At 37.9% G+C, this 20,723-nt stretch overlaps 1 protein-coding gene across 13 annotated transcripts in view; it reads right to left on the reverse strand.

The window, feature by feature from the left end:
• The window catches only part of LOC122573649, a 391,847-nt gene that overhangs the window by 93,393 nt on the left and 277,731 nt on the right, over positions 1–20,723 (reverse strand). For all 13 annotated transcript variants that reach the window (XR_006318791.1, XM_043740306.1, XM_043740304.1 and 10 more), the window contains one exon: positions 1,573–1,683. Coding sequence is in view for 12 of the 13 variants with exons in the window: in XM_043740306.1 (XP_043596241.1) it covers positions 1,573–1,683 (111 nt within the window). In the remaining variant the exon portion in view is untranslated. The remainder of the gene's footprint in view (positions 1–1,572; positions 1,684–20,723) is intronic.

Consider the following 20,723-nt stretch of genomic DNA (forward strand, 5'->3'; position numbering starts at 1 on the left):
AAATCATGCGAGATTACGTTCCGCCGTTGTATTTCCCGATTTTTCCACTCGTTACCCCCGTTTGTTTTTGTCACGATGGTTTATAGGCCTGTTGAAACGAAGGGAAAAGGCTGACGATGTCAGAAACAGACCACGAACGCTGGTCCCGCTCGTGCATCATTTTCCTTCAGCCAGGGCAATTTCCACCGCACCGTTTCGAATGTGAGAAACTCGGAAACGCGAACGGATTAAAAGGGAGTATACGGGATTATCCGGGATCTGCTGGGAATTTATGCGTCTTCGTAAGACGCAGCTTCCTTCGTGCTGCTAGTGAAATCCTAAGGATTTCAGGAGAATCCCGGAGAGTGGCTGTTTCTTGGGAATTTTTCGCGTGGTTTTTCATGTTTTCATGTTTTGCTTTCACGAGTCGAAAGTGGTAGAAAATTATTCATGAAGATGATTAGCTCTTCGTTCAACATAAAAATCTTGAAAGTTCAAGAGTCACAGAGGGAGAAAGAGAGACAGAGAGAGAATCACACTAAGGTTTCATTCGTCTGAATCTGCCAGGAAAAAGATAGAGCCACTTTTACGAATTTTTTAATTTCAGTACGGTGGTTATAAAGAGTATTTGCACACAATTGCATTTGTTGTAGGATATACATGCTAATTGCTTCAAGTATATTAAATTTCGTATGGCTTAGTATTACCTTTATATAACTAGAAAAATTTGATGTTATGAAGAAGAAACCTAGGGCTCAATAGAAAACGTTTCATTGGAAAATAAGGATGCGTAGAAATACTTTTTGTAGTTACTGTATATGATCAGAGCTTAATTCGTAAGAAAAGAGAGATTTATTTTTAAGAGTTGATCAATTGAAGATTCAACTGTTCGTTAATAAATCGACTGTCGCGTATTCAGCTATTTTCACACAAATCAAATAACATTCCCATAGCGTTTTTAATCTGGAAAAATTATCTTAGCCCTGCCACAACGGTCACCGTAAATTGCCTAATACATTCCAATTGCAGTTAAATTCTCGCGTATCATGAAATAACTGGTCTCTGGATAATCCGCGGAATGGTGCGAGATAATTCAACGGATTCCGCGAGAACTGCAGGTCGCATAAACCAGACGGAAGCGATTACAGGCATTGCAAGGCGATATCTAAATTACACAACTCGAAATAAATCGAAAGGAAAGACGCGTGATTATAATTAAGCGAACGTTTCACTGAGTTTACCCGAACTCGCGATACGACAACTGCAACTCGTTCGAAGAAGTCTAATCTCTTTCTCTTGATTTTTCACGTCTCACTGGCTCCCTTTAATCAGCACTTTCTTTCGAACGATTAACCGATTTAATTTTTGTAATGGGCAATTGATAATTCAGTTATTGATTCGTATGTTTCTGATGATATATTATATCTTATCTGGTCGTAATTACGATGAATCACGAATAAGTTATGTATTGTAAGAATTGTTCGTGAGTTACGTGTGTTTGATAGATATGATATTCGATAATGTTTGTAGATAGTCACGAATTGATTATATGATATGATTACTTGAAATCAGAGTCAGTTTTGTTTGACTCACCTTGTTGATCTGTCTTTGCAGCTTCGTAATCGTCGCTCGGTCTCGTTGCGCAGCAAGACGTTCTGCTTGCAGTGCCTGCTCCAGTTCTTGTACCCGCTCTTCCAAGCTCTCCTGAAATGGAAGACAATCGTTAAGGACGAACAGACTGCTTAGAATAATTCATTCTGTTCTACGACTCTTGCATGCAATTGCTTCAGTACTTTAGTACGATTTTTTTAACTCAAACAGCTAAGCTTGAATATTTTAATGTCACAGCTGTTAAGTATTTTAGTACTTCGATAATCAACTATTTGGATATGTAGCGGCACATGAGCTAGAAGACAATTCAAATCATGTTGTTTTTTTGCCACGGAGTAGCAATATCGTTAGGATACACATAATGTAATAATAAATAAACTCCGGGTAAAACAATGTCGCCGCTACGTGCAACCGTCAAGCAAACTCGAATTACAATTTTTCGGCTCTCCCGCGACCAGTATAAATAAACGAACGCGACCGTAAAAGTTCAGTTATCTAGCAGTTATCAGTTAGTCGCGCGAAGAAGTATCTACGAGTATCTACCGAGTATCAACCGAGTATCTACCGAGTATCTATGAATATCTATGAGTATCTACCGAGTTATCGATCAGTTATCCGAGTTATTAGCGATCTTATTTTGCGACTTATACACTGTCTTAGCGAATCCGTTAGTACGAGCGTCTTTGCGAACAGTAATTGTATTTATTTATTTAACATTTTAAATATACTTGACGGTTTCAACAACGGGCAATTTCATTTAATAAATCTCACGATCAACCATCCTACACAAGTCCTCTACAGATATTTTACCGTTCCACTTTAACACTAGAGTTGCTGATGATCAAAGTATGTGAGTTTCAAAGCACTTGAAACATCAAACATGAATCATCGGTATCGATGTTGCAAATTATTAAAATAGGTTAATATTAATTCTAATAATTTTAGAATTTTAGAATTATTAATAGACCTATATATCAGAGTTACAGAAATATTTAACGAATTCATAAGAAAGAGACGAAGAAATCATGTGTTTCTCAGTTTGGAAAAACGGAATTCGGCATCCGCGTGTTTGTAATCTCTAAGTACACGTAGAGTGCGATCTCTCGAGGAACTTTAAGCCCCTGTTAAGGCAGCTTAAAACTCGAGCAACAGGAATTACGCGGGAGAAGGAAATCCTGCTGAAAGTTACAGGGAAAGTTTCCAATTCCGTTGCGTTTGCGGTCGCGAAAGTTAATTGAGAAACGTTCCACCGTAAGCTTCCGATCTATGCGCGATTCGGAACCCAATCGTTGGTCAACCGTTCCATGAGATAACATTTTAGAGTTTAAGCTTGGAACGAATAGAACTTCGACTGTCGTTCAATTTAAGAAACGATTTTTAATTGCTAGCCCGACATTGTAATAGAAGATACAACATTACTTGACAATTGAATAATAAAATAGTATTGTTGTGAATAGGCGATTTGATGGTTAAAATCGATATTTTCTGATATATTTCGTCATACAGTTTTCAGCTTAAATATGAATGGAATTATCGAATAAAATTTTCATAAATTTTGCATATTTTAATCATCGGTGGAAACTCTTAACGACGGCTTCGATGTAATATTTTCCGTTTTAACCTGTTAATCATCCCTTAAACAGATCGAAAAACTTCAAGAATATTATATAATAAAAATAAAAATTAATATACATAATTTTCTATTATATTTTAGTTCTTTCAAATCGTCGCGCTAGTTCTTAACCGTTCTAACGCCTTTTATTAAACAAATGTAATTAACCAATCCGCATACGTCTCATTAACATAAAGAATGCAATAAAAAATATATTCATATTCTAAGCCTTAACACCACGCGGTCGTATAAATGTAAATCGTATAAATGGAAATAGAATAATTAAGAAATAAAGTGATCAAATGTAATTACATTAAAATTATATTTCAATTCCTCTTTAAGAAATGCGAAACGACACGTAAAAAAGGAAGACGCCGCAAATAAAGAAGCTATTGCGTTTATGACAAGATACTTCTGTCAAGTTATTAACAAACTGATACACCGAGCTAATCAACGCGGCAAAAACAATTTCACAAACCTCGTCAAGAACGCCCGACCCGCCTTTCGCCTCTAAAATTCACTAAATTCGAAGAATCTCAAAACTTCCTCGATCCCAATTAAAATTTCCAATCTTCCCGCCCAAGTTCCCTACCAGCTAGGTTCAAGTGCACCGCCCGCTCCAACCGCCCAGAAAAATTCCATCATCTAAAGAACACCTGAGAAGTCACGTCCGAATCGTAAAGCCAGTTGTCCTCTAGGTCTCCACGTAACCACCCTTTTCACTTTTCGCCCCGGTAACCCCTGTGCGCGGTGCAATAATAACGGCACCGCCCTCGCCTAATTTACGTCTTCGAGCGGGTATTTCCGATTATCAAAAGCGCTCATTCAGTCGTGCTCGAACGGAATGCTAATGAGAATTGGGCCTCGAAGGGCTGTTGGTCGCGATTTGACCATAAGTATCGGTGCGATCCATTAGATTCGAGGCGACGGCGACGGTTTCAGGGGCCCTCGAGCCAGGCAACGACGTTTCGCGCCCGTGCGCCGATCCACGCGAAGGGATGATTCGTATGCCGGTGCACGTAGCTGCAATTCACCCTTTCAAACCCCTCCCAGCACGAGTCCACGTTTTGCTGCTCCACGAGCACGCTTGGCTATTGTTTGTCGCGAACCAACGAAATTATACCGGGTGTGCCGCGTGTCTACGACCACCGTTTCACGAGGACAAATAAAAAGCTTCAGCGATTTTTTTTTATATGTTCCATTCGTTACTCTGTGTGCTTAGCAAGAGTATGAGCTTTTATGTGATACGAAGCGTGTAAAAATAGAAGAAGGACGGAGGTTTAAAAATTGTAGTTGTTAATAAATGAATATGAAAATTATTTTAGTTTGTAACTATTGTACACAGCTATCCCGTCTTTGTTCATTTTAATTCTCTAAATTATCCTTGTAGTCTTTAAACTGAACATTTTAATGACTGTTTAAGAAGATTTGTTAAAAATTTGATAACGTATGTAAAGCTTTTCGCGTTATGAATCGAAAGTAAAAATGCAATTGGAGAAAAATGCAGTCAAATCGTAGGAGTGTGTACGTTTACGAGAGAGTTTCATTTGTTTCGGATTAATTCGTAATACACCCTATATAAACAGGCCGGGGTAGGTTTCCTTGTCGGCTCGCGTATACTTGTAAATCTGTATTAAAGGGTTCCTAGAATGACCATGGTTGACATTATCGGGAAAGTATTGGTTTCCCTTGGATTTATGGCGTGTACTACGCTGTGAATAATTATGAGTCGGCAAGACCAGAACAAACAAGAAAAGATTTAAGGCTTGGCCAACCCTCGCTGTAATTTTTGTCTGGCTTCGAGTTGTATATCACCCTTTGTTCCCTTTTCCCCGAATTTCCCCTAAAATATTTGATTCTTTATCGCTTATCCATTAAAGCATTACACGAAATACTATTTTCGAACACAACTTGCCAAATTAATGTTTCAATCCCACCATTTTACCTTCTCTAACGTTGTACGTGCTCGCAAATAATTTTCACACAATAATATCTTCCTTAATTAAATATCCTATCAACCATCTCGAAACTGAAGTAAGCTTTCTTGTTCTCCATTCAATTTAGGCTATCCAATTGTTATTTCTTAACAACCTGCACAATATAACTTCACTTGAAAGACAAAGAACACGGGAGCTTCAATCTTTTCGATGCATCTTGAAAAATAAAACGAATCCCAAAAGAGAAGCAGAGATCTCTGTTCATATTGACTTTACGAATCTTTATATAAACTTTACGAATATGCTTGCCATGAATTATTATACAAATTTCGTTACGATCACGTAATTTCTGCGTCTTGCATTCATATCAGCGAACCTGTCAAACTCCGTCATCTATACCTAATTCCACCGACATTTCAAGAATTCCTCCGCAGATGCTCAAGCAGAATGCTTTCTTTGAAAGATCCTCGTCTTTCTTCGCATTCCTTCATAATTAATTAAATCCATCGGATCTCTACAGCGAAGAAAGATACTTGTTTCCTTGGTCTTTCAGGTGTACCATGAAGAAAGCTGGCGCAATTATAACAAGCCAACCCCTGTGTAACTGGCCCTTGTCTCGCGTTCACCCTATACTATGGACGGAAGGGCGTCACCATTGGAAGACCCATAGAATTAGTACAGGGACTTCCGGGACGTCATTTAGAGTATAGAACTGCGACGATGAGGCCACTCTATATGCAGAGATTCCGTTAAATTGCAAACGTCCATTTTCCAAGGTCGGAAGAGGATGGATAAAGGTGAACGGGAACAAGGGTAAGGTCCCGTGCACGCCGCCCTCGAGTAATCAGACGGTTAACTCGATCCTGTGAACGTTTACGGGACGACAGCTCGAGCCGATTTTCTTGTGCCCCGAAGAGAAAAGCCTGCGACTACGCTCGTATCTTCTTGTCGATGGATCTTTTCCTCGGGGAATGTTAATTTCGATCGAATGAATTTATTCGACTCACTCAGAAAAGATTAAATCGCGCTTGAACGACTCGTTGAGATCGTTATGAAAGACATCGATCGAATGGAGTCAGTTGACATGCAGCTGCCTCTTACGGCCAAATGAAAGCAAAATTCCGACGGTGGCTGGTTTTCTGGTTGATTATTAGGAAATAGAAGATTCTTCAGACCATCTTAGGGACTCGATCTGTGTAAAGTTTCTGTAATTTTGAACACTACGTGTAACTTGTAATTTTCTGAATTGAGACCAAAGTTCGCCAAATTTTATATGTCACGTTCTCTAGAAAAATTTGTTGTTTCCATTTTATTTGTGCGTAATTATTACATGTAATTATCATTTGTCTTCGTTCATATAATGAATATAAGAACAGAACGAATTTATGTTACACTCCAATACTTATGTATTACGTTTCTAAAATTTAAAAGTAGCAAGACTATCCTTTTGTATGGTAATAAACAAAATCCAAAACAAAACGGATAAGTAGATACATAGATATGTAAAACGTTAAACAAGAAATTGATGTTCCAGCACTTTTTCACGCAAACGTACGAACTTCTCTTTTATTTTCGATTAATTAGCTCTATTTGTTTCGCGCACAAACACATGTACTTTACCATAATCGAGGATTCTTTCACCATTTACAGCACGTAACAGAAACGAACTGGATACGAGAGAGGCGCCGTCTATTTCGAGACGGAGCAACGAGAACGAACTATTCAAACGGTCGTGTTTAGGCAAGATCTTGATTTAAGGGTGTTTCGTGTCTCGTTGAGACGCGTCGGGCCGAGCAGCTGTTAGTTGAAATTACGATCGTTTCGCGTTCGTCCAGGGGTGGGAGTCGAACACGCAGTTCTCGGCCAAAGCGACGCTGGCGTCGGGAAATTTGCGCCGACATCGCGGCGCTCCTTTGTCGCCGTCTGATGCTGACGCGCCCGTTCAATTTCGACGTCAACGAAGGTGTGAAACTCGTCTCTAAACAGCGACACATCGAGCAAAGCGTCCAGGGACCCTCCAACATTCTCTCTTTCTCCACGAAACGTTTCATGCTACTGTGTTCGTTCCGTTAATTGTCGCAGATTTTATTTAACGTTTATCGTACGTTCCGCGACTTTTAACATGCCAGACGACGAAGATACACGTTGTTTTAAATATTGCACGACTCTCTTTAAAACTTCGCGATTTTTTTCAAGAATTCATTGGTTTGAGTTTATCAGAGAAGAGGCTTCCTTTTAAGGTTTCAAAGATTAAACTTTTTAAGTTATTTGCCGTTACACGAAAATCTTTGAATCCGATTTTTATGTTCCGAATCGTCACTGAGAATGCAATGCTATTTCAAATTTCGTGTAATTTGTTGAAAAATCCCAAGATTTTGAAGAATTTATCGGCTTCAGTTTGTCGGATGCCCTTGAAGCTTATACAATCAAAGTTCTGTTGTATAATTTACTATTATAAGAAGACTTCTTGACCTGATTTTTGTCTTTCAAATCACTATCGAAAGTTAACAATTCTTAATACCACTACCAGTAGACAGGAACAACAATAACTGAAAGAATTTTTCTGTTTCTAACATCGAAGTGAATTTGCCAACTAGAAGAATTTTTTCCATCGGTAAGATACCGAATCAAACGAACTCGAAGAGAGATATCGAACGAATGTGTTCATAATCGTGCAGAAGTCGGCGAAACTCACGATTTAAGCGGGATAATTCGTAATATGAAAATATCGTTCGAATCGTGGCTTTTCGTGCGGAGATTTAATAGACTTTCAACGCGAAATATGATCGCTTTGCATACGCGAGAGCCCGAAGCAAGGGTGTCCTTTGCAGAGCGGCTGCCACTTACTGCAAAGCGACTCACCCTAAAGACGACAACGGCTCTTTGGTGTCGAAATACGTGCGAAGCATTCGTGCCTCTAAATTCGAACGCCTCAGGTTAACGCCAACCTCTCTCGCTTCTACGATCATCCCCTTCTCTCTTCATCGTCTCGACGCGTGCAAACACTCGGCTCGCGTATTCCTTTAAAACGCGTTACCCATAAATCTTAATGAACATCGAGGATTTACGAATCATTTATACATGTTGCTGGAAACTCTCGGAAGATTAATCGAACTCGTGAAATGAAATGTCGTGATACGAGTCGGCAGATTTGTGGCGTGGGAAAGATTCAGCTTGTTTGATTAAATAGTTCGAGCAATTTGATAGTTTCTCAAGTGATTTAAGACACAAGAATGGACATAATTTTAACGGTGATTTGTATAGAAAGAAACGTTGACGTTCTTTCACCATGAAGCTAATTTTGGTTAAAACTGTTCCTTGGCCAAAGTATGATTTTTAATCAGTTGTAATCAACACTATTTATAATCAAGTGTAAACAATTTGTAATCAGTTAATATTGAAAAATTAATCGGAGAAATAATATTACACAATGAGAGTATTGCAGAGATCGATTGCGTGAAATTAAGAAATGGTATATATTGTACATATTCAAAGTGTTTTAAGGATTTTCGATTAGGTTAGAGATCGGGTTCGGATGGTCTAACAGATTCAGTTATCACATGTCTGACTCAGTAGTCGAGGAACTTGACCGTGTTAGCACTATTCTATTGGTAGAACGAACAAGTGTTAAAAAGTCACATTCTTTTGTGTATTTATTTTATCAGTAGCGTTCACAAAACGGCAGTCTCCTAGTTCACCAGCATTATGTCAGTATAGGGATGAGATCATTAAATTGTGAAATAAAATGATTAAAATACGAGCCCTTCGGAAGCTAATCCAATCAACTCTACTTTCTATTACTATCATGTAAGCACATAACGAATATTCAATTCTCAAAAAACCAAGGACTTTTATAAATTTATTCATCAGAGGATGACATAAATAGTGGTAAATTCTAAGGCGAGTTTAAAGAACAGTTTTCAAAAGGTTTTTGAAACCATCATGTCTTCTCCTTACATATCATCACTTTCTTATACTCTTTAATTTATAGAATCGATCATTGTGACTACTAAGCGATTCATATGTCGAACTAAATTTTTTGCTAAATATCACTATTACTGCTATTTATACTTCCTCTATATTTGTAATTTTTCTTTAAAAGCACGAATACACCAATAACCTATCATTATTAGAGCCATGAAAACTCAAGTGAAACGACCATAAACAGAATTTCTAACGGTACGATCGTTTCCCCGAGTATCATTTGGTCATACGTCCGAGACATGATGCAACGGCCATCTGCCTGATTTACGTTTAAATAAACTGGACGTTATTTTCTGAGCGTCCAATAGAAAACGGTGTACGTATCGTCGTTGAACATGTGCGGTTCTCGATGAATTATTAGTCAATATCGTCAGATGCAAAACCGTAAAATCAAAGCGGCGTTCACGTCGCTGACACGCGTTTTTAATTTCCGCGTGCAAATGCTGGTGCGCGGCTTTAAAGGCGAACCCCAAACTGGCGAGGAAAGGCACCGCCGCCCTCTGCAAAGCTCGTCTCACTCCTACCGCGTGCGGCTAATGAAAATCGAACGATCAAGAGCTGGAAAAGGCGATTCCCATTCGAGCTATTTTCCCTTTGAGTCGCGCGCAGAGCATCAGAAATCGAAAAAATCTCGTCAAACGAGTTTAACGCAGGCTTCCTATCGCTGGATAAAGTATTCCGTATGGACAACTTATTGGAGAAAATATTGCGCTTTAATTTGGTTTCAGTAATGTGACTTTGGGTTATCGAAATCAATTCAGAACTCAGACGAAAGCGGTTTAAGGGAGATTTATCGGATGTAGGGTGGAAATGGATTATTTTTTGAAGAGTTACAGGGATTGGAGTTCTCTTGAATAAAGAATTGCTTCATATTTGAATTCTAGTATGGACAATCGAATGTCCACTTCTACATCTTTCTTCTTATCTTTTAGTAAAAACGTAATATCGAGATGTTCCATTGATATTTTTAGATCGAAAGTTTTAAATATCGAAGCTTTAAACTTAATTTTGTTAATTAAAGTTTGTTGGATAAGCGCGACATTTTGTTTATACAAAAGAATACTCTATTTTGAAAACTTTTAGTAACAACTTCTCACATTTAAAAACACTCGAGATAATACACTTATACGCTTGTCGGACAACGAAAGTGAATTTTGCTTGTTTAAAAAGGATTAAATATTTATTATGGAAACTCTTAGTACTTCCGCCCATTCCATATGTAAATTCCCTACATTTTATATTTGAATTTAAACACGTAAAAATGCAACTAGTATAAACCACTAAATCTAAAGGAAGAAAAGAGAAAACGCTATATACCTTCCACGTACCATCTTTTCAATAGCCACAAATCCACTTTTTTCCATCGTCGCCATCATAGCGAACTGGAAGAGGTTACGTGTTATTTGCACAACTTTTACCAAGCTTCATCAAGGTGGATTACTTTCCTCTCTAATGGAAGCCCGGTCGTTTCTCGTAATTCAGTTACAGGTCGTCGCAGAGTATCATGGCGAATAAAACACACCGGGACAAACGGTAAGGAATCGTCGTTATAAATATCGTTTTGCCAAGTAGGATGAACGCTTAGTCCTGGCGAACTGGGCATCGCCAGTTTGTTTCGCGTTTCCCTCTGGTATTCGGGATCTAAGAAATATTCTGCGGCCGTAGCGGTAAATTATAGCAACGTGTCAACCGGTGATAATAAATCGCCGTGCGCATGTTAAAACAGCCGCTCGACGAACGTTAAAACGCACCGGCTGCAGAATCTGCGATCGCGATCGGTATTCCGTATACGTATGTTCCTTTGATACCATAATTGCTGTAATTACTACCCGTTTTCTTGGCCCACTGTTCTTGCCTCGACAACGACCGATCCGCGTAAAATTCTGATTGCGTGTCGGTATCGCAATTTTACTGGCTGTTGTAATTACTCGGTCGTTAATTGGTCGAAATTATTTGATAGCTGCTGGAGATTGTCGAGGTCGATGGGGTTCGTTGGAACAAGGGATGGGAATGTAGAGAGTGGTGGCTAGAATCTTTGGTGTGGTTTGTGGAGAAGAGGATGACCTTGAATAATGAAAATCTTTGATCAGGTAGATATTATACCGGCTGCAAGTTATCCAGACGCTATGATCGATTTATAATAATAGGACGCGAGTCTTGGCGGAGTGTAATTAGAGGTAAAATTATTTATTGGAATTTTAGCCACAAAATATATTTACTGCTATATAGATACATTTGCCATATTAATATCACTGCTTGGATCAGTGTCGGACATTTTTCCATCGGAGGACCTTTTGTACAATCTGCTTGTAATTGAAGAATTGAAGAATTTGGAGATTAAGTACTTTTCAAACAACGAAATAGTTCTATGATCTTGACAATTACAAACGTCAGTCGAAAATTAATTTAGCTTGCCAATTTATCTCTCAGTTTGTAATTGAATTACATGAAGACAAATAGTATGTGAGTATCTTTGAGTAGTAATATACATACATAGATACATAATATACATAATACATACATAATATACATAGAACAAGTGGCAATAACTTTTATTTTTATTTGTATTATCCTGAAATTTGAAGATTAAAAATTGTTTTAATGACGAAAAGTTCTGTGATGAGAAGAACAGGTACGTTATAACGAGCGAACTTCCTGTAACCTCGTTACAATTATAACGATTCAGCCGATCATCCAGCATGCATTAATTACCAGTAACGCGAATCGAACTCGATTATTACGATCACGGTATCGTTATATTGTGCAAATGGGATGATGATCGCGGCGAATTGCCTCGCAGCCATCGATGTGCAATGCCAGCGGTCGCTTTCTATAGAACAATGCGACATCACGGCTATTATTTGTAGCGAACCGGAAGAGCAAGTTGACTCGCGTCCCATTAATATTAATCAGTGCTTCGCTCACGTTGATAACTATCTTCCTTATCTTCCTTATTTTCCTTTCTAAACCATATGAAATACCTTTGTTAAAAAAATAAATGAATAGAAAAATAAGAATAAAGATAGATAACAATGTAAATAATAATGTTTTATTCGTAAAAAATTTGCTAGTTTGTAGTGGACAAGTAATCGCAAATTTTCCTTTGTAAATTTGATTTTCGACTAACAAGTTGATTAAACACGAAGATGAAGGGAATTGGTAGAAATTATCGAGTAGGTGCTCGCGTTGAGTAATAATTAAAATAACAGACGTTCGCACGGTCTATGCTCAACGTCTGTTCCAAATTTACTTGAAATGCACCAAGTTAGTCAACGCGTACCTAAAATATACATGTGCTCCACATGCACGAACACGCCCAACTCGTTTGCATGTAAACTATTTGCAAGAGCGAGTAACGCCCGGCATGCACGTCGACCGAAATGCAACACGTGCTTTGCTCTGGTCGGCCCGCTTGAAGAACATTCGGATCGCATCAGAATGTAACTCAACGTCTGCTCAAATTTAACATATTTGACCAAATGGAATTTGGCAAACATAGAAATCTTTATTTCTGATAAATTAAAGTACATTTAAATAATTTCATTTAACATACTTTGCATATTTTAATATCTTCGATAGACAAACATAGAGAGATTCATGGTTGGAGGATGGTGACCTTTCGTATACTTCGAATATGCAATTCTTCCATAAAATACTTCATTAAAAAAAAGAAATAAAGAATTTTTTAATGACTCATATCTTAGTCATATCTCATGTCTTTAACGCAGTATCCTATGAAATTATTTTTCCTAGCCTTTCTTCTCAGAACAAATTTCCCTTACATTTCTTTCAATTTCTCTACAATACTTGCTTTTCCCAAATTAGATTTAATGCATTGTTCTTCAATATCTATCCAATCCAAAAACTTCCTTCTGCTATCTTTTCTTCTCCAAAAATATTCTCTTTGTATTTCAATTTCTTTGTAATATACAGATATATTTTCTTCTTCCACATTAAACCTACATCAAATAAGAATACTAAACAAAATAAATAATCCTGCAAATATTTAACTCAATGCCATAATGTATTGCGCACGATGAAATTCCACGTACTCGAGAAACAACCTAAAGTCTCTCGATTCACCCTCGTCATTACCAACTAACCGATACCCAGCGAATCAAAGACAGGATTAGCTGATTAGTCAATTTAACGAAGATCACGCACGCGAATAGCCCGTATTCGTACCGGCTTGATAGGTCCAGCATCGAAATCCTCTTTGCCGTTTTCGAACGCGGCTCCTAACTTTGATCCTGATTAGCGTGGGCCGCCCCCATCGTAACGAGAGCACGCTTTTAGGGCTATCGAAAATCTGGCAAAAAGGGGGGTCCATCGTTGCTACGCGTGTTGCTTCACGTTATGTACGCGGAAGAAGGCTCTCAGATGTTCTCACGTCCAGCTGAGCTTTTCGGGCCGATAATTAGGTGGTGAAAAGGCCAGGGAACAGGGGGGATGAGACAAACCAGGTGGAAAACAATGTACTTCAAAGGCCTGTGTACCTCGTTACGCTACTGTTCGAACGCTTTCTTTCCTTGATACACGGCCAAAATAACCAAGAACCATCGTTTTGCGTTCGTTCAGTTCGTGTACAAAGGTGAAAGAAAATTGAGGGCCGTTAACCTTATGCAAGGGAACAGGAAATGTCTTTTTGATCAGCCGGTTTTCTTAGTTGGAGGTTTAAGGATATGGTAAACTTCAGAATTGCGAGAGGGTAGTGTGTTCTACGGAGAGTGAAAAATTCAATCGACGATTCAAAACGATCTAATAATTTAAGATTTATTTTGATTTCGGGGATTATCGAGATACTTGTTGATTTGATTAAACTTTACGAATGAGTATAGTAAACCCTAAGTCTGATATTTTTGACATTCGAAGTATCATTTTATCATTCAATATTTAGCTACGTTAATCCGAAAGTTATTATCAAATGGAATAACATCAACGCTTGTGCTATATGAAATGTCAGTCTAGTACATATTTTTTATTTTACATATTCATCAAATCAAACGTAAATAGCGCAGTTAAGTGCTATATTATTATTCGATATTGACTGGAAAGTAGAAAAATGATCGTTCCTAAAGGATGAAAGTAACGTTGCAATGATAACAATAGTATTAAACTGAATTATTATAGAACGATAATACTAAACAGAAATATCGTACAATAATTGAAATCTCATCTATAATAAAATTCTTTCTATATTCTTTTAAATATTTCCATTAAATATTTCCAAACATCTGCTCATCCAGACACCTCAATCCTTTCTCATCCTATACGAAACGACCAACATCAGAAGCCAATCTTCACTCTTTATTCGTGTCTCGTAAAAGATTTCTCAAGATCATCTAGCTCCTTAATTTTCGATTAATTTTCGATATTGCCAACAAGGTCGAGATTCACGTCGGAGAATGCTAGAACGGAAAAGTGACAACGAGTTAAGCTCGTGCAGCGTATTAAGTTCCGCGGATATCTCGAGGGCTTCCGCGAGTTTCGCATAGTGAGAACACGGCCAGGCTGGCGCAAAATTATGCAGGAAATACATATGTACAAGGCACTCTTGTATATTGGCCGTCGAGGTAGAAAACGCGGCCCACCCTGCGCCTTGTAAATACGCCTGCAAATACGGCCAGAATTATCGTTGTCGTCCTCGTCGTCTGCAGACTTTGAAACTGTTGATGCGTTAATGCAAATGCAGCGCCGTTTCCGGTCTAGCGTTTGTCAGAGGATCGTACACGCCTTCTGAGAGCGACGGAATTAAAGCGCAATTTTTAACTTTTTTTTTAGCTTAAATTTTTAATCGATTGAGATTGTAGAAACGGAGAATTTAATATATTCGTTGCTACCGATGAAAGTATTGCGTCGATTTAATTGTTTTGGTAATGTTGTAGGCGCAACTGCTGCGCTTTATGTATGCGTTCCGATAAAATAGCTTAAGAAGATAAACGAAATATCGAGTAGTGTGCTGGAACGAACGTTATTACAAAAAACGGAAACATTTTTGAAGAAAGAACGAAAGACCTTCAAAGGCTTCAGTGAATATGTTAATTGGTAAAGAATGATCGTGAACAAATAAATAACTGAACATTTATAGATCATAACATTACAGGATTAATTCCAGAGACTTCATAATTTTGAACGTTTAGTTATGCTTCTGCAAAGCTTCTCAATAAACCAAAAATCGGCTGGTCGTAAAACGATCATAAAACGGTCATAAAACGATGTTCGGCCGATTTTAGCCACGAAGAGGAGAGGAATGCGAAGCTGAAAGGGGACAACGGAACTTGAAGTGCCATTCCCGACGAGCTCCTTCGATTTTCTGTTAAAAGTCCCGGTAGAATCGTCTTCGAGGGCCGTTACAGGGCCGAGAGTCAGCGGGATGCAAAGGGGGTCAACGAACGAATCGTTCATGCATGATTTTTCCACGAGTGCTCTCCATTACCCGGTGAACGCTTGGAATTCGTCTACCAGCGCATAAATCTCCATCTGCTTAAAAGCATCGGCCACGCACAAAGAGAGGCAAGTCGTGGTCGGTGGATCATCGTCTTCGATCGTTCCGCGAATAATAATTTCCGGTATGTTCGCATAGTAAATCCCTTTTTCTGTATAGTAATTGCCTGTGTATCTGTTTGATCATATATTTAGGATCCAAAGTTTTATCATTTTTGTAGAAAATTCCTATTTACTTTGATTTATCAGATAAGAAGACATAAATTGACCCTCCAAAACAGTATAACAACTTAGATTAGACAACAATTTTTTTTCTAATTTAATTAATATACAATTTAACTTCTTCGACAAGGATTCTTTTAACTGTAATACAATAATGTGAACTATAACACGCTCATGCTTGAAAGAATAGGTTAATCATAATTCTTAAAACGGGATGTTACGTCGGCCGACTCTTTACCTAAACCAGGCCATACACCGCGGGCAAGATGGCAACCAGATGTCCGCACATCCTTACTGCGTACCCTCAATAGTCTTAAGGACCTATCATAAATCTCAGGAATTTTCTAGCTAAGATCCTTGAGACCGAACAAACATCTCTTTACTGAATCGTTTCTAAAGCTTATTGTTTACTACGGGAAGATACGGGAAAGTTAGTTTTTCTCTCGTACGATACTTCACACTAGCAACTTTCTGTCGAAGGCGGCTAAGACCCTTCCTAGTCCAACCTTTTTTTATCCAATCAGAAGCAATGTCTACCGCCCTCACTTTCTTAACCAAAATTGTCATCAGCAAATCCGATGGTCCCTTGCGTTAGACACACCTATCACTAAGCTTTCCTCCGACACAGCATCGTCACTTTACCTTACTTATTCTTCACCGCTAGAATAGTCAACATGTCATTACCGAGTTTCTACCCTTAAATTAATTACTTAACTTATACATACGCATCAGTGTAATTATCTTCTTTACAAAGTTGTTGGAATAAACATTAATTTATACCTGTTAATTCAGTGTAAATTCAATTGAACCACCCCTATTATCGTAACAGAAATCAAGGGATCGATCAGTTCGTGGCGTAGATTATCTCCGTTGACGTGCTTTCTCGCGATCGCGTCTTTCCGCGAATGATCGAATAAACACGGGATCTCGTTATAAATGCTACTATTTATGACGAGATCCCATGTCTCAGTATGCCTCAGTGGTGAAAGAAACATTATAAAACAGTCCAATAATTATTCTAAAAGTTATCTTGTGATATATTGTACCGTTAGCATCACGAGGTTTAGAAAAGTTAGCGAAATATTCTCTGGAAAATAAAATATTAGAAATGTGAATATATGGCTAGCAAAAAGCAATTATGCACTTGGGAATTCCACGACTTCGGAAATAGAAAAGGCGACAGAATAGTACTGATAAAAAGAGGAATAAAAATCCGTTTCACGCGATTCGACGGCGGCATCCTTTCACCACCGAGGGACTCTATTACCGCGCTCTGCAAACAGACGTTCTTGGGGACGTAATAAAGTTAGAGAGAAGCAGCCAGCGGTGAGGCAAGGGGAAACGCAGTGGTAGGTGGACGAGGCTAAGGTGGAACCGCAAAAGTTCAAATTGATTTTGCAAAACCACGGTCCGCTTTATGTAAATTCCAGCGGCGGGACACTTCTCGACTGGAGGGTGTTTTCATGGTCTTCTGCTCCGTAGTCGTCGCTGAATTATGACCGTGATTTCCGGCGAGATGGACCTTCCGGTCTGGCAGAAGTCCAGTGCTTCGAGAAAGTACGCGGATAAATCAAAAGCGTTTTTCGTGGTGCACCAAGGCGTTAGTTTATTGCCATGTAAATCATCCGCGTACAGCAAGAGACACGTCGATCGAGGAAATAGTACGCGCGACCGTTCGTCATCGTCTCTTCTCTGTGACGAGATAAATGTCACGACTTCTCGATACCGATGGTGACACGTTTCTGAGAGAACAGCTTGTGATTTACTGTATCTTGGCGCTTCCTTTTTGCTCCGTAAGATTTTAGAATGGATAACAGCGAATAGATGTTTATGTTGATGAGTATCGACAGTTTCGACTTTTTACGACGGATCAAGGAGTTTGGAATTTTTTCAAGCGTGACAGATCCAAATTTCAATTGGACAAATTGTTTAAATTATCGCTAGAGTTAGTAGTTTCTCTTCGATCGAAGCTTCTTTCATTTTACAAAAGAGTTTTAACAAATTTGCTAAGATTCGAGCAACAACCAATTACGTTTTGCTTTCACTATTATTTATAGTCCTGATAACTTGAATTTTAATCATCGTGTGTTATATGAAAAATTAAACTCCTTGATGCAATTGAGACCGTATTTATTTCAGTTTGTAAGGTCTGCAATAAAATTTACGATTTTAACGTCGTTTAATTATTATTTGAAAGCTATTAATGATAAAATTAAAGATAAAATAAAGAATATTACAATCTACTGTTTTCAGAAGATTTCTTCATTTATATTTCGTCTGATACTTTCCAGAAACGTCGCATACTTTCTTGTTACCTTCTCTCGCGAAAGAAAACTATTTCGTCTTTGCACGAATTCCAACTCACTCCATAGGTGGTCTTCTATGTTCACGGCGTGTAGCGAGGAATCTTACATAGACACGTTCAGGCTGTGTGTTATATTGCATTTTATTACCCCACCGTATACTTGCCAGAAGTAATAGTACGAAATTTATAGGCACCAGCCTTATAACGTCCCTTTCCATGCTCTAACCTATATCGACACGTTGTTATCTTCACTTACTACATCCCGGCAGGATTTCATTTCGGTTATTTATGAAACTGACTCCACGTCATTTCGTTAAGGGGGTATTCTAGTCTAGAGTCATGAATTTCGGGTGGTTTTTGAAACTCTGTACAAACGAAACAAAAAATATTTTTACTATCCATTTTTATATCATTTGTTTATTGATATTTTAAGATTACATAAAAAGTTAACCGAAAAAAACTCAAAATTCACAAAGTTATGAGCTGGCAAAGTGGGGGGTCCAAAAAAAGGGTGTCGTGGCGTGCATGATTTCAACCCTTTTGGTCATCTGAGACAAAATAGCCGAACTTAATTACTATCGATGCCGCTACAGCACGAACCTTGGAAAAGTAAAAAAAATATTTTTTCACAAAAGGCGGCCATTTGAAAAAAATTTTTTTTGGTATGTTTTTTTAACAATTCCGAATTTTTTAAAAATAGTAAAATTAAAAATTTTGATCTGAGCGTGCTTCAGGCGATAGAGAAATAAAGAATATTCACACCAAATTTCAAATAAATCGGTCCATTAGAACTTGAGATATCGTGCACGCGAACTCGAAAAAGGTAGTTTAGAGAAAAACGCGTTTAAAGTTTTGAGACAAGTTTCCGGCAATTTTACTCATAGAATGGTACAGCATACTTACATGTTTTTAATCGGCGATTCCTGCTCAATACAAGAACATCTTTCTTACATGTAGAACACGGAATTAACGATGGAAAAGAAAAATTCTAAATTACAATAGTCGTAATTGCTATTAATTAAAACTGTTCATTTGTTCCGATCGGACCGGAGCAAAAATGGCTGTAACTCATAAAACAATTGAAATTTTGAAAAATCCTTTTAAGGGCATATTTTTGAATATCTAAACTTTGAAAATATGAAAAAAAAAATTTCCGATTTTTTCAAATTTGTAGACTAGAATATCCCCTTAAAACGTATCACACGCTCCTATCCTATAAAATGTATGTGATCATTTTGTTACTCTTATGTCTCTTTTTATCTGTTCTCTTTAGGTATATTTTCTATTCGAGTTCCAATAAGTCAGAACAATTATTTTAATTATTATTTTAACTATCGAAATTCGTTTAATTTCCTTAACATCCTCGCACATAGAATAACTCAGCTCGAAAATTAAAGAATATCCAATACAAATATCAATTTTTCATATTTATTTTATAATTCAACGAAATTTTATAATACAACGAAAGAAAAATGCCCATGTATCGCTAAGTGCTTAAGTTTCTTTATTTTACAAAAATACGTCGACCATCCTGCTACGATTATTAATTGTCGAGTAACATTAATCAAAGTTTACTATCTATTTAGATATACACTGTCGGCCGCAACTTTACAATCACTGCTAGCATCCCATCAAATCCAACGATTCAAGGAAAATTTTAGCTTAGAAATCTATTCTTTAAAAAAAAAGTTTTTTAATAAAGAATTTACTGCAGCAAAGAATTCCGAATTAATGAGGCTATTAGCAGGAAATTTATTACGAGTTCTAAACTTCTGACCGATAGTATATAGCGTGGTATGTGTACATAATCCTTCATTAATATTTCTGTCACAGTATAATAAAACGTCAACGTTCGTCTGCTGAGTACCACAGCGTGAAACCATAATCTCTCGAACGGTACCAGCAATTTCTTCTAGCGAAAGCAATTCAGGGGCAGTGAACATCGAAGAAGTTGGCGCGTATTTGTTTGGCGAAACGGAGAAATCCGTATGATGTAGACGACTATAGTCGCGTCGGCTATAAACGTTGGCTTCGCGTAGAATATATCAACCCTTTCCAGACAATGTTTCGCTTTATAAGGAAGTTTGCGGGGAACCAACGAAGGGTCCCACGGGGGATTCAATCCTCGAGGAGAACGCCGCCGAAATTGAGAAGAAAAATGGAAAATGGGAGAAGCCGGGACCGAGAGCGGGGAAAAAAGAAAATAGAGGAAGGCCAGGCAAAGAGGAATGGAGGAGAACCAGCCGGAGCATACGGAAGAACGCGTTCGATGACGTAAAGTATGGTTAACGGTGGAATGCCGAGTACACAACGGAAATGAAGAATTATTGCGGAAAGGAGTGCTTGAAAAATTTATTCGTTGAAGAATATGATTTATATGGCATTCCATAGAAGCAAATCTAGGAATTTTAGAGACATAATTTAACTCGAATGTTAAGCTCTTTGACTCAACTTCGAAATCGAGGAAATAGAGGAGTTTGTTTGATGAATTGAATTATATGAAACATACAAAGAATTTTCTGTGAACATAATAACTCGTCGATCAGTTTTATATAAAACGCAGTAAAGTATCTTTTTTTTTTCCAATCATTTTCGATTTATGAAACTAAGAATCGCGAAGAAGCCATCG

The sequence above is a fragment of the Bombus pyrosoma genome, linkage group LG12 (assembly GCF_014825855.1).
Source record: "Bombus pyrosoma isolate SC7728 linkage group LG12, ASM1482585v1, whole genome shotgun sequence".
In the NCBI taxonomy this organism is placed as follows: Eukaryota; Metazoa; Arthropoda; class Insecta; order Hymenoptera; family Apidae; genus Bombus; species Bombus pyrosoma.